This window comes from Pyrgilauda ruficollis, unplaced genomic scaffold (genome assembly GCF_017590135.1).
Source record: "Pyrgilauda ruficollis isolate IOZ18807 unplaced genomic scaffold, ASM1759013v1 scaffold2, whole genome shotgun sequence".
In the NCBI taxonomy this organism is placed as follows: domain Eukaryota; kingdom Metazoa; phylum Chordata; class Aves; order Passeriformes; family Passeridae; genus Pyrgilauda; species Pyrgilauda ruficollis.
The window spans coordinates 10,292,795-10,306,896 of NW_024519206.1; the positions used below are offsets into that span (position 1 = coordinate 10,292,795).

Sequence of the window (14,102 nt, forward strand, 5' to 3'; positions counted from 1 at the left end):
GTTTATGAAACACATAAATTCAATAGTCCTTAATGTGTTTGAAATTTATGCACAATGCTGAACTGGTCCATTCTTGAATGACCTTTGATCATGTATTTGTTATGTTATTTTTCAAGTGTGTATATAAACCTAGCTAAAATTTGTAATGCTTTTCATTTTCTATACAACAACATTTCTACAAGTGAATAAAATGAATAACATAGCATAGGATATTCAGATAACACCATATGACAAAACTTCTGCTAATTATAGTAGAATAAATCTACCGAGAAGTCTCAGAAGGATCTGTACTACTTGAGGAAATGGGCTGAAAGATAAAGATGAAGTTTTGAGTTAACTAAGCTGATAAAACAGCTTAATGGTGCCAGAAGTGTCTTACTGGGCTCCTTCCTACACACCTCCACCTCTCCACCCTGATAAGAAGCTGCCACCCTCAGTTTGTGTCAACTCCAGCACTGCTATACTCCATGCTGCTCTGCCTGCCCCATCTCAAAAGTAATAGAATAGATGTAGCAAAGATAATCAGATTTAATGGAAGAGATTTGGTATGAGGAATGACTGGTGAAACAGCTGGGAAATGAGACAACTCACAGGGGTATGACAGATGTGCACAAAATCCTGAATAGCAGAAAGACAAATAGGGAATGGATTATTCACCACTCTCTGTCAGCAAAGAGCTACATCATAACAGAGTGAGGGTCATAGGAATGTGTTTAAAAAAAAATAAAACAAGAAAAAATATGTTTTAACATACTACACATGTGAATTGTGAGACTTGCTGCCATGAGATGATGAAGGTCAGGAGTATAAGCAGGCTTAAAAGGCAATTTGATAAATTAATGGAGAAAAGGTCCAGCGAGGGTTACCTGCCACAGCACTGTGGGTACAGCAAAATCCCTCTATCACAGGCTGGTAGATGCTGAGTGTGTACACAGAAGAACTGTACTGGCTGTGTTTCTCTACTCTAAGCATCCCCTACTCATCACTCATGGTAGGAGCATGGCCAGATGGACTTTTAACCTGACCCAGCCTGACTGTTCTCATGTGTTTAACCGGGCTGACATTGCCTGCAGTGTGTTTGAGTCGAGTCACACAATCAGCCCTGACAGCAGCGCTGTAGAGGTGGTGCAGTGCCTGGGAAAAGGAATAGCTGTTCACAGCTTGCTTTTCATTCATGCTGGCAAAGCTCAAGCCCCAGTGACTGCTTCATATTGAATCGCCTACACTAAAACAAAAATACGAAGCAAATCACATAGGCAGTTAGGTTCTGACAGAAGTAATACAAAAGAAAAGGGGAAGGCTGGCTATGCATACATATATGTAAGAACAGAGGCAACCCAGAAGATCTCAAATATGGAGTTAATACATTGCAAAAGTCACATTATTATAAATTATTATACATTATTATAAATAAAATGCAAATGACACATGAAAAAATCAACAGAGTTTGCCAATTCAAGAATGGCATGACTAAAATGTATCTAATTATATAGTGGAAACCTGAATTTCATTCATAAGGGGGAGAAAAACCACACACAAGTTCTAGGGCATTTGTGGCTGCCCTGCCTTTCACTGTGGGAGGGAGAAGCACCCACATACCTGCCAGTGCTTTTGCAGTGCCTGAGGAGAAGCTGAGTCACCATCTTCCTACCTCATCCATACCCTGTCAGCTATTATCTTAATTACCCCCTGTATTCATAAACACAAAGACAAGAGCCACGCTCTTATCAATTGATCCTTTGCACAAACAAAGTTATAGAAATTCCTTTTTCTGTAAAGGGATTTGCTGGGTGATGCCATGGGGTGCAGCTTGGCTTGTGCTCAGAAATGCAAGGCATCTTGTTTGTGGATGGGATTAACAGCAGTACAGAGCATCTACATGACAGGTTTTGATCAGTCCACATGTACCCATGTAGCTTTGCCACCAGCTAAAGCCTCCAGCCTTAGGCTATTTGCTGCTTTTTATCCTTGTTTTAACTACCATCTCTAACACATAAGAAACATGTCATGAGCCATGACAAGCAATTGAGATAAATGCCAACCTTTGTAAACCTTCAGAAGGGAGGCTGCATTTGTGTTTCAGCACATTTGCAGAAGCTATCAGAAGCCAGCAAGGTATAAATAAACAAAACAATTTAATGCTGAGTGCCTACAATTAAAGGAAAAGTTCCTTTCTGCTCCAGTTATTTGCTTCCCCAAGACCTTTTCCCAAACCACAGAAGACAGCATTTAATCTATTTATTTCTAAGGTTAAGCAATAATTTTTTCAATGCATTTTTATAAGCCACAGAGAAGTGCACAAGTTCATTTCCCCCTCCTAGGTCACCTTTATCATGAGAGCTTTATTCTAATGAAATATATACGTGATTTCAAGTCAACAGTGTTACCGAGGTCCATCAACACTTCAGAATTACAGACGCTTATTTTACCCTGGTTTAGTTTTATTTGCAAAGAAACTAAAAGTGCTGAGCTCCCTCTGCATGAAGGCTCTCAAGCATGTCTCTGTCAGCATATGCCTTGTTATCAGAGTGGTATACTTGGAGTACACATCTGGAATATGAAAACAGAGCTTTTTTCCCACAGCACAGAAGTCTTTAATTTTTCAGGTTCTTCATTTTTCTTTCACCATCTGCCAGTTTTATGAATTTCTCCTATTCTTCTACACCACAATAAAAAACAGAAGAACAGCTCTTGGGGAAAGGCATTCTACCCCACACCCTGCTGGTGTTTTATTTTCTGGTAGCATACATTCTCCATCAAGTCAGATCCTGTACTAGCAAGAATTTGATACTCTGCCCTACCCCACAGCAGGCTCAGGTCTCTATCTCGGTATTTGTCAGCAGATAGAGCGTGGAAATGTCTGCCACAACCAGAACCGTAATAGTTGCAATTACTACCTGTCACATACATATACTAAGTAGCAAACCCAAGCTCCATTTAAACAAAAACAAACTGTTTAATTCAGGTAACCAAAGGCAGTACTTGCCCCCCACCCCCACTCCAAACACAGTGAACCTTCCTACTTGAAATCTCTTCACCTCTTGCACAGGGAGCTGTGGTGTTTAGGTGTTTGTGTAGTGCTTTCCATGCAACTTAACCTAGTGATGACTACAGCAGTTCTAGACAAATAATGTAAAAACTTAAATCAGCCAGTTTTTCTAGTACAATTAAATCATTGCGAAAGGTTTCTCTAAGAGCAGAAATTAAACTATTTCAGGAACACATATAGTCCTTGCATTCAGCAAAAAATTCCCTTTTTTTTTTTTTTTTTTTGGATAGGCAGAGAGGGATACTCTAGGAAAGCTTTTGGTTGATTAAACCAATTACCCTCAGCAGCCAGGTCCCAGACAGCAGGTTTGGACCATGCCCATCGTCTGCCCTCCCCACTCATGAATCCCAGGGTGGATGAGCCAGGCTCCCACGCCATTCACACCAGCCTGGAAGCTACCCAGGGCAGCTGGCCCAAAAAGCCATGTTCCACTCTTTTCAAGCCAAAATAAACTCTTTGTCTGACTTTTGGTGGCATATTTCCTGGAATTATATGGAGTCTTGGAGAGGATTAGAGGAACAATATCTTTGAAAGATACTGTGGCTTACAGCTCCAGAAGTACTTTCTCTGAAACGTGCTTCACTTCACCAGGCACAGCAGACCAGAGCTTGATTGCTCACAGTAACTGCTACACTGTGAATTTAACCACCAGCAATAAAATAAAGGAGCATAACCAACCACCCTAATTTACTCTGCACCTACTTTACTAAAGGCATTAACTTAAATTAGACCTTACAGTTATGCCTGATCATACTCCCATTTTTTACAGGCATCCAAGATGGGGCATAAAGAAATGCAAATTTCAACTACAAGCATGCACTAGTTAGACTGACTAAAGAGTTATCTTTTGTTCAGATCTGAACAGATATTTTAAGTGTTTACATTAAAGTATTAGGAAAGGCTGGACAGCACTGCAAAGCTCTATAAGTAAGCTTTGGTTTTTTAAAGCTGTGATTTTTAACTGAAATATTTCTACCTGTTCATTGAGGATTGCAGTTACACCATAAAAAGGAGACTTCAAGAGATATTCTCCTTTTGGATTTTCATCTCTTGCACCTCATTCCTAATCCAACACCCACCCCATTTTCTACTCTAACAACCATCCACCAAAAGGAAATAAGAGATACTTCAAGCTAAAATCAACTCTTCTATTTATAGTTTGTAGCTGTAGTAATATTTGCTGACAGAACTGCTTAAAAGCAGAGAGATTTATGATACCTCCATAAACAGGAAGTAAAAGTACATGGCACCATGCTCAGCCCACTTAGCAGCAAAACAAAATATTATCTTCAGCACTTCTTTAAAATAACCTGTTTTCCTCTGCACTGAGCCAGAGCAGAAGCATTTCCATGTTCAGTCATTACAAGTCAGGTGGGACTGGGGTGACACCAGGTAAGGGCAAGCAGCTGAGGGGTGTTGACATCATAAAGTACTACAGCACTTTCAGAAGCAAAGCTTCCACACAGAAGCAATTCAGGTCTGAATTCACACTCACATTTGTGTTTGCTTTCCACAGATTTACACTTATAGATGAGTGCGGGTATAACTTATGGGTACTTCTATTTCCAGAAAAAAAATGGCATCAAACTATGTCTAGAATATTTTTTTAATACTTACATTTTCACAAGAAAATATTTGCAGGTACACCAGCCATATCTTCTTGGTGTCTCCAGTCTGTGATACCATGCTGGGTGTTGTGCATGTGTGTAGTAAATTTTGTGCTGTACTTGTAAGCCACAGACTGACAGAGATGCAGTACAATGAACAAGTCAGAAAATAGCTCAAGAAGTACAAGACCTGTGACTTTGATTTCTTGAAAAATCACTGAAAATCACAAGAGATGCTCAGTGAAAATGCACTCAAAGACCTCAATGGTTTTGGGAACATGCTAATAATTTAAGGCCACTCCACCTCTGTTTTACTTTAGAAATACATTCAACTTGGTGCAGAAGACACTGCAGGAAGACAGCAGAGTTAACCCTGTAAAGAGCCAGGTCTGGCCAGGTAGGTTCTGTTGGTTCCTGTGCAGTGCCTGGAAAACACAGCTTCCTTGCCTCCTTCCTTGCCCCAGCAGTGCAGACTCTGCCTGCTGAAGCGCCTGTGCTACCAAACCCTGATGGAGCTGAGATGGCCACGTATTTCAGTGCCTTTGCACTGTGTCACCAGCATTTGCTGGGAATGCTTTTACTGTCAGAGACTTCCAGTTATCCAATTGCCCTTCCCCTGCTCCTGCCCTGATCAGAGACTTGCCTCTCCAGCCACAGAGGTGTACATGCAGGAAAGAATGCCTTCATGCATGAAGTTGTCCTTTTGCTTAAGCAGTAAGAAAAGCACCTGGCTGGGCCAGTAAAAGGCAGAAAAGATGATGGCATGAGATACTGGATGATAAAAAGAAAAAAAAGCAAAATGACCAACTTATTTGTCTTAAATGTAAGTCAAATAAAGACATCAGCTTTTTTATATAAAGCACAAGCCTAGAGAAAATAGTGATTTTGGCTAGAAAGAGACCCAAGTTCTACTGTAACACTGATTTTATTAGCTAGGTGTTAGACGTAATGAGCTGGATGGAGAGAAGCTTAACTGTAATTGCATTGTGCTGTATACACAGATTCTCCATCACTATCTTTTCTTTCCCATATTAAAAAGACAGCAGTGACAATTCAGATACTTCAAAAATTACAAAAGGGAACAGTATTACAAAAACCCCTCTGAAGTTCAGCCTGACTCACCTGACTTCCTTGCTTTCAAGGCAATGACAGCAGCCAGTTCTCTCTGTACCTAAAATATCAGGAAAAGAAAAGGATGGTTATAGCTCCTAGCACAGACAAATAAAACAAAATGCAACCCTGGTAAGATAAAAGCTATCAATGCTTTGCAGCAATCAACTGCATGTGGAATTATGCCTGGTTTTGAAACTACAGTCAGTTTTCCTAGCAAATCTCCTTTTCAGCTGGGAATTCTGTGACTTCAATTTCATTTAAATACCCCACATTCCTTAGGGAGTGGGCAATTCAGTAGCCTGACCTGTAATTTATTTGCACAGCATATCTCTTTCACAAGTACACACTTGAATCTTCTCCCTTCCCTTGTTACATATTTGTTTTGCCTCTGATGAGCACACTGTAATGCTGGATTTATTGTGTGACTCCAGAATAAGAAAGTCCTTCATGCTGAGGTTTGACAGAGGTTCCTCCTGTATATAATTGGCCTTCACTTTTTCGATCTTCCAGGAGGAAACAACCTCTCCTGGTAGCATGGCTGAGAATTTCAGAACGAAAATTTCACTTGACATGAAAATGCAGAAGTCAGGGCTATTTTCAGTTTTACAGGGTCCCTCACTAGCCTGTGGCAACACAGCCCTGTCATGCTAACCAGCTCCCTTCTTCATCCTTTTGTCTCTGCATACTTCATATTCTCTGTATAGACCAGCTATTCTCTCTTTAGCCAGCTCAACTCAACGTTCACTTCTCCCCATAGGTCTATTCTTTTTTATGTAATTTCTTTTTCTATAACTTTTCTATATATTATTCTCATATGCTTCTTGCTTCTTCACTGCCATAATCTGTCCCACTGCAGCTGCTTGCACTTGGCCTACAGCACCAAATGCTCTCTGCTACATACACCTTACAATTTCCCCAATTTTCCCAAGACAGGTTGTCTTCAGTATTTAAAAAAAAAAATATATATATATATATATATATATATACACACACACATATATATATATATATATATATAAGGCACATTCCAACTTTTTCTAGGGATTGTCTCACCTCTCTGGACAAAGTCTCCAGCAGTGCATACTAGCCATCTTGTCTAACAGACCTAGGCAAGGCTCAAGGCCCTTCTGCAGTGGGAGGTTTGACATGCAGTTTCTGAGAGCCATGAAATTTCAAACATCATTCTCAAGATATGTGGCTCAGTCATAAGTCACAAAGCCCATAAAGGATTCTCAAAGTAATACAATTACTAACAACTGTTGTTGTCCCACTCTCATGACTCCGAAGAGAAGTTTGAAAATGTGAAAGAGGAATAGTTAGCATTATACAGGTCTGAGAAGAAAGACAGACAAAATTCACTCAGGGCATCTCAGTACAATGGTAACTGCAGCACCCCCTGATTTCAGATCCTTGGGAGCCACACAGCAGTACACTCTGCATGTGGAAGAAGCCAGTCACACCAGAGGCCACATCCTTCCTCTGCTTGCATCCTTCTTTCCTTTATGGCAAAGCACCAAAAAGATTTTTCTGCTGTCCTTGCAAGGGAAAAGGATCTTTTCTATTCCTTGATGCTGCCCTACTGAGAGGGGCAGAGTTCTCTGCCACTCCAAGCAGGAAAATATGAATGCAGTGCCATGGTTTTCTTAAATGTCATCCTGTTTCCAGCACAATTGTGCAAGCTGGCAGTATTACCTTCCCTTCCTTCCTTCCTGTACACTCATTCCCATGTCTGGAGAAATATTAATCATGGATAATGTAAGCATAAACTTCAAGTAAAATGGGAAAGAACAGAAAAACAACTCCTGTGCTTCCTTGCAGCAATTACTACACACGAGTATTACAATAATACACACAAGCTATCTAATAATGAACAGGATTTTCAATAAAAGCCCAATTTGTTTCTGAACAACAACACCATGACTTTTCATGGCTACACTTCTCAGACCCTCTCCCTTCACTAAACTCAGAAAGAGGTACCCATGTCAATGCCTCAATTCTGGTCTATTGTCACAGGTTACTGACAGTAAGAAGCATTTCACTGATGTATCATCTTTATCTTTTAGCGTTTAATAAATACATTATCTTAATATTATGCTTCTCTAGTGTTAACAGTAAGCAAAAGTTCCCTCATCAAAGTGTTCCATCAGGACACTGAGCTCCCTCTCATAGGATTCACTCCGATCACAAAGAATTGGTACTGCTGAGCATCCTTTTGGATTTGATTGGTGCCCCTAGATTTCATAATCTATATGCTTTTGCCTATTTTAGCATAAATGCACTTCACATCCCTGCTGGACATGCAATTCCTCTGCATCTTTACACCAATGGAAATCCATGTATAACACTCACTCCTGACTGCACACATGCTACCCATTATCATGCTTCTTCCTAATAGGATTTCAGTTACTGCCTGTTTGACAAAATCGATAGCCATACATCACACTGAAGACAATAGACACAAAATAAAATATATAAACAAGAACTATGCCTACCATACTGACATATTAAATTTTTAAAAAATGTTTTATACATACAGCTTGTTGCTACAAAGCTAACACTATCCAAACAGTACCCCATTTGAGTAGCATTGAAGATGCCAAAACTGATTCAGTTTAAAGGTGAGTTCACCATACAATTTTTATAGAAATATTATGAAAGTCTGAAAGTGAACATTTTGAGTGGGTAGTTGGCAGGTTACCACATCTCAATCAGTTTTCTTTCTGCAATACAGAAGAGTATGCACAGAAAGTGATACCCGGGTATACTTTCTCCTGATTAAGTACAAATGGCTCATTTATATGGTGAATCTTGTTTCCAAAGAATAGAGAATTGTAAAAAATAATTGACAACTCTTCTCGTATCACAATCGTACAATTTTTTCATAGTGGACATAATTGTGCATCTAGCAGTCAGTTCATACCACTTTTTTCCTTTCTCTTTTTTCTGCCCATAGTAGTTTTTTGTGAGACAGTAGTCTCCATACCATTGTGCCAAGCAGGACTTCAAATCTAGAGACAAGATGCCAATCCGTACAGAAACTCAGAATGAAATCCTGCAACAGAAGGCTCTAAATGGCAGGGTTTTGAAAAACAGTAAGAGTCTGGTTCACATTTTTGCATCTCAAGTTATGATATTTTGCTGGGCTCTAAATAAAAGTAATAGTGGCTGATGCTTTAAAGTACCAGAAAACTATTTTCCAGATACACCTCATTAATATCCTGACATCTTCTGTTTCATCACAAGGTAAGGTAAAAAGGCTTTGCAGTGGAAACACTCGTAGCTATCCCACCATGTTCTGCTTTTAGCACACAAAACGCTGAATTTGAAGCTGCTCTTTGGGACAACATGGGATGAATGACAGCTCTGGAATGCTTTTTTTAAACCCATGAGTAATCATCACATTTTTTTTTAAATTCATGACCAAAAAACATTATCTGATGCAAATGTATTTCTAATGGCTTTTTGCACTGCTTGCAAATTTTGCACTGCTTGCCTTTAGAATTTAAGTTTGATGGTTTTGTTGGTGCCTCATGTAATGGAGCATATGACATAAGCACATAATTTGATAGATTAAAAGAGGGATTTATATTTTAGGCACACAGATTCCTCCACTTTTGAGGGTTGGATCCTCACAGTCAGTGTACATTTGAAAATTTGGAATGGAATCCCTGAAAAAAAAAAAAAGCTGACACAGAAACTTTCTTCTGACCCCAAAAAAATGTTTCGTTCCATGAAAAGCAAAAAGAAAAGTAGAAGAGACAGCAGTGGGATTTGCATCTCCATTAAAAAGTAATCTTTAATCTTCAACTGCTTTAGTGCTGGGCGAGAAGTAGGGATGATTTTGTGGGTTTTTTCACACTTCTGAAATTCTGGTGTGAAGAGTATCATGAGCAGGATTTTCAATTATGAATTCTTAAAGAAGAATGGTTTAATTTTGTACAAAATACATAAACATTCAGCGAGCCAAAAAGGCAAAATTGTGAATACATTTCCAGTAATAGCTAATAACTTCACTTTCAGTTTCCAGCTCCTGATTACAAAAAAAAAGAGAACCTAGACACTGGACAGTCCAGCCCTCTGTTTAATGGTGTGAGCTGAGGCTTCAAATTCTTCTGGGACTTAAAAAGACTTCCCATAAGGTTGCAGTGAGTCTTTTAGGTCCCAGTCTACTGTATGGAGGAAAAACAATATTCTGGAGGGATAAACAGGAAAAATTCATATATAGATGCTAAAATTTGGAGGATTCTGCTCTGGTCTTGTGCCTTTTCCCCAGGGGTAGACTAGAAAATCATTATAGAGGCACTACAAAGTTCTTTGGAAAATCAGAAAATGCAGGAGAAAAGATCAGATTCTTGATATCACCATGACAATAGATGGGCCTCAGACCATCTGGAGATGGAACTGCCTAATTTTTCTTTAGCTAGTTAGCTACAGTAATAAAATGGGTCATTTAAGAAAACCCTGTCCAGGTGCCCTACTGCTGGAGTGACTCAGGATGTAATTCACAGTTTCGACCTCGCAGATGTGAAACACTCTGAACTCACTGTCAATTAGGTGTTTAAGGACATGCATGTTACCCAAGTGCATGCAGCTAGATCCAGTTCTTGAACTCAAAAGGCCAGTTTATTTTCTTGAGCATATCCCTTTTTTACAACTGACAAAACTCCCATTATTCTAATTTTGACAGGCAAAGCTTTTGAGGAACACTGGCAATGTTTTATAGAGTTGGTGTTCTGCAAGTGTTTTAAAAAAGTCTTTCACAGTTTTCTATTTTTGATCTATATGGTAACAAAAATGGAGGATATTGAGGTTCTGAGTTCACCTTTCATTTTCAGTTAAGAAAAAAAGTAGAGAAAACAAGGAATTTGAATATTCAGACAATAAAAAAAAGGTATTTAAAACACAGCATTTGCTTATGTCATACATTTTAAAATATTCTTGAATAAAGTTGAATATACAGAATCACTAGCTTTCCAAACACATTATTAGATATCTTTTGAAAAGACAATTGTCTTTAAAAAAGACAGCAAAAATTCTCCTTTCCTCCCATTTTCCGGTAACTGCAAGATAGCACTTTACTTATTTTTCTTAAAATAGCTCTTATCCTCATGCCTTTTTCATAAAAGCTTTACCTTGCTTGCTTCATTTTTGTCACTGTACTTTCTCACATGCCAAAACCAGAAATAACACTAATTCCATGTTTTGATGATACCGTGACTTAGGTGCAGTGTTCACAGAACTGCTCAATCCCAGAGTGGTGGAGGTAGGAAAGCACCTCTGGAGATCATCTGACCCAAACCTCTGCTGAAAATCATGGCCAGCTAGAGCCTGTCCATCAGGTATTTGTACACATCAATAAGGTCCTCCCACAGCCTTCTGCTCTCCAAGCCCCACTCCCCCTTCTGTCAGACTCCTTGTAAGTCAAGTCCTCTATTCCCCAACCATCATCATGGTCATTTGCTACACTCCAGGACATCCATATCTCTTGCACTGGGAGGTCAGAACTGGACCCAAGACTCCACATCTGGAACACCAGTGCTGGGGAGAGGGGAAAAATCACCTGCCTTAGCCTAAGGACAGTGCTCTTATTAATGCAGCTCAGAAAGCACTTTCTTTCTTTCTTTGCCACAAGGGCATGTTTCTGGTTCAACCTGCTGTCTACCAGGACCCCCAGGTCCTTTCCTGCAAAGCTACTTTTCAGTTAACCCCCTGTCTGTATAGAATCATGAAGTTATTTCTCCTAGATGCAGGATATTGCGTTGTCCTTTGCTGACTTTCCTGAGATTCCTGTTGGCCCATCTCTCCAGACAGTCAAAGTCCCTCTAAGTGGCAGCACAACCATAGAATCATAGAATTATTTTGGTTGGAAAAGACCTGTAACATCATCAAGTACAGCTGTTAACCCAGCACTGCCAAGTCCCCACTAAACCATGTCCCAGAGTGCCACATCCACACATCCTTCAAATACCCCCAGGGATGGTATGGAATGGACCCACCACTCCTCCCAGTGTTGCATTGCTTGCTAATTTTCTGAGGGTGCACTCTGTGCTCTCATACAGATTACATTAAATTGAGTCACTTAACTTTCTGAAGTCCTGTCTGTGTGCTTCCTAGAACAGTGATCTCACAAGATAAACAAGATGCACCACACTCTAGCACAGACAGAACAAGCTATTGTTTATTATGGTGAAGTTTACTGAGGCTAAACGTAGTTGGGAAGCTCAGGTTTCCCAGGTGGGTCTCCTCAGAAGTTTATGATAATCTACACAAGAGCTGCTAAAGACTTTTCTCTCCCTTTGTCTCCCACTGATGAACACTTGATCAAGAGGGTCTGAGTATAAAGCACATCACACAAAAGTCACCTTGGTCCTCCAAGTTGGTATCTTCTGGGCCATGAATACCATCTAGTACAAGAGCAGGCTGCTGCAGTCCTTGCTTGTGTTGATTTTAACAGCTTTGGAATTGTACACTAAGACCTCAGTAAAGCTCTCCCTTTCCAGAGACTAAAAAAGCAGTCTACATATACAAACATCTGTTCACTTAGACTAAGTCTTTAATTTAAAAGGATCCAAAACATGACAATATTTCAAACATGATCATTCAAACTTTGATGCAATGACCTTACCGCAGAAGTGAGACGAGCAAGAATTTCAGCATTGGTTTCTGCTGTATCTTCTATTTTTTGATCAGGCCTTAAAAAATAAAAATAAGATTTTATTATTTCTTTCATTCTGTTTCAACATCTTTTGATTCCTGGAAAGTAAGGAACTGTGTAGCCACAGGCACTAATGTAAAAGGGCCTTTGAGACTCCACATCAAAATGAGGACTGCAGCATGACAATAATTAATCCTGTCAGTAACGACAGAGTACACCCTTTGTCCCTTGCTGTCAAGAACTCTTTTGATCCAACCAACATGAAGCAGTGAGAGCATTCCTTAGCTATAAAAATATGATGAAGAACTGAAGAATGCAGGACCCTTTAGAGCAGAGTTGCTTATTTGACTGCATCTTTTGCTTTGCTAAAAACTTACTCTACAAATTGACCAAAGCGTTTTCTATCTGCCCACCACCCAGCTTTGCTATGGTGTGGAGCAGTACCTATGGAATACTTCATGTAGATGAAAACAGACAACACCAAAATAATTTCGTGACAAGTGAAATTTGATATTCTGAAAAAAATAACTGAAAGTGAAAATAATACATTTCAGAAACCGTAAATAACCAAACTAAAGCAACAGCTGAGAACAATATTAGGTTGTCTTGAGAATAACTTGCAAGAAAGAGACTTAATGTGTCTTTTCAAAAGTGAGGCAGTAAAGGTAGAATCCTCCTAGAAACCATCCCAGAAGTCTGGCCCATGTGGAAATAACCACACAAAAGTGGACAGTACAGGATAAGTTGTGTTTTTCTTTAAAACAGTCTATTTCCCATCACTAAAACATCTGTAAGACTTTCAGTAGCTTTATGGACAATCAGAAGCATTATAGCAATATAATAGGGTTATAACTACAGGAAGAAGTAAGAGAAAATGCCCTTGAGATCTTTACTTTTCATGGTATTCAAGAAGCATGCCAGCAAGCTGAAGAGATACACAAAACTGCAGCTGCTGAAATAAACATAAATCCCAGGTACTAGCAGAAGCTTCTGTCTTTGACTAAATTATTTAATTGCTTATATGCCTTGATGTCCTCAGGGAGAGAGCTGGCAAGACATCTGGAATATGCAGCTGGTATATTGTGATTCTTACATCCCATGTCCAAAAATTTCATTCCCTGATAAAAAATTAAGGTCAGAAAGCACACCATGACACGTGTTCATTCTCGGGTAAGCAAATTCAGCTCAAAATGATAATTCAGATTAAAATCACAGTTATTTTCACAACTGCCTTTCCTATTTAAAGAAAATGTGATTTAACATTTTAAGTGTTATAAACAGCCCAAAAGAAATAAATGAATGCATTTTCATTTACAAAGACTGATTTATTTAGATTTTCTCTTTATACTTTGAAATGACACTAAAATAACTGAACTTTTTAGATGTTTCTCTACACATCTGTTCTCTTCAGATCTCTCAGAACCAGGACCTGATTCATCTAAACTGGAGGCAGAAGATGGCAGCTCAGCAGACACGGCCACAGATGCAATCTCTAAGCCTAGAACAGCACATAACACAGCTAGTTCCTTCTTGGGCCTTTATCACTCCATTTTCTGTTTAAAAATACTCCCAGTATTCATCTGCATATGATCCTCAAATACTTCTGAAACAATGAATACTAAAAATTAGAGTCAGCTCTTCAGAATCAGAGAGGAGTATATTATGACACCCAGGCCAA

General features: G+C 39.3%; 1 protein-coding gene across 1 annotated transcript in view; it reads right to left on the reverse strand.

Moving 5' to 3' along the window:
• RAPGEF5 (Rap guanine nucleotide exchange factor 5) overlaps window positions 1-14,102 on the reverse strand; it is a 158,322-nt gene that overhangs the window by 107,495 nt on the left and 36,725 nt on the right. The window contains exons 6-7 of the mRNA XM_041466150.1: window positions 12,395-12,461; window positions 5,779-5,827 (exon numbers count right to left, since the gene is read on the reverse strand). Coding sequence (XP_041322084.1) covers window positions 5,779-5,827; window positions 12,395-12,461 — 116 coding nt within the window. The remainder of the gene's footprint in view (window positions 1-5,778; window positions 5,828-12,394; window positions 12,462-14,102) is intronic.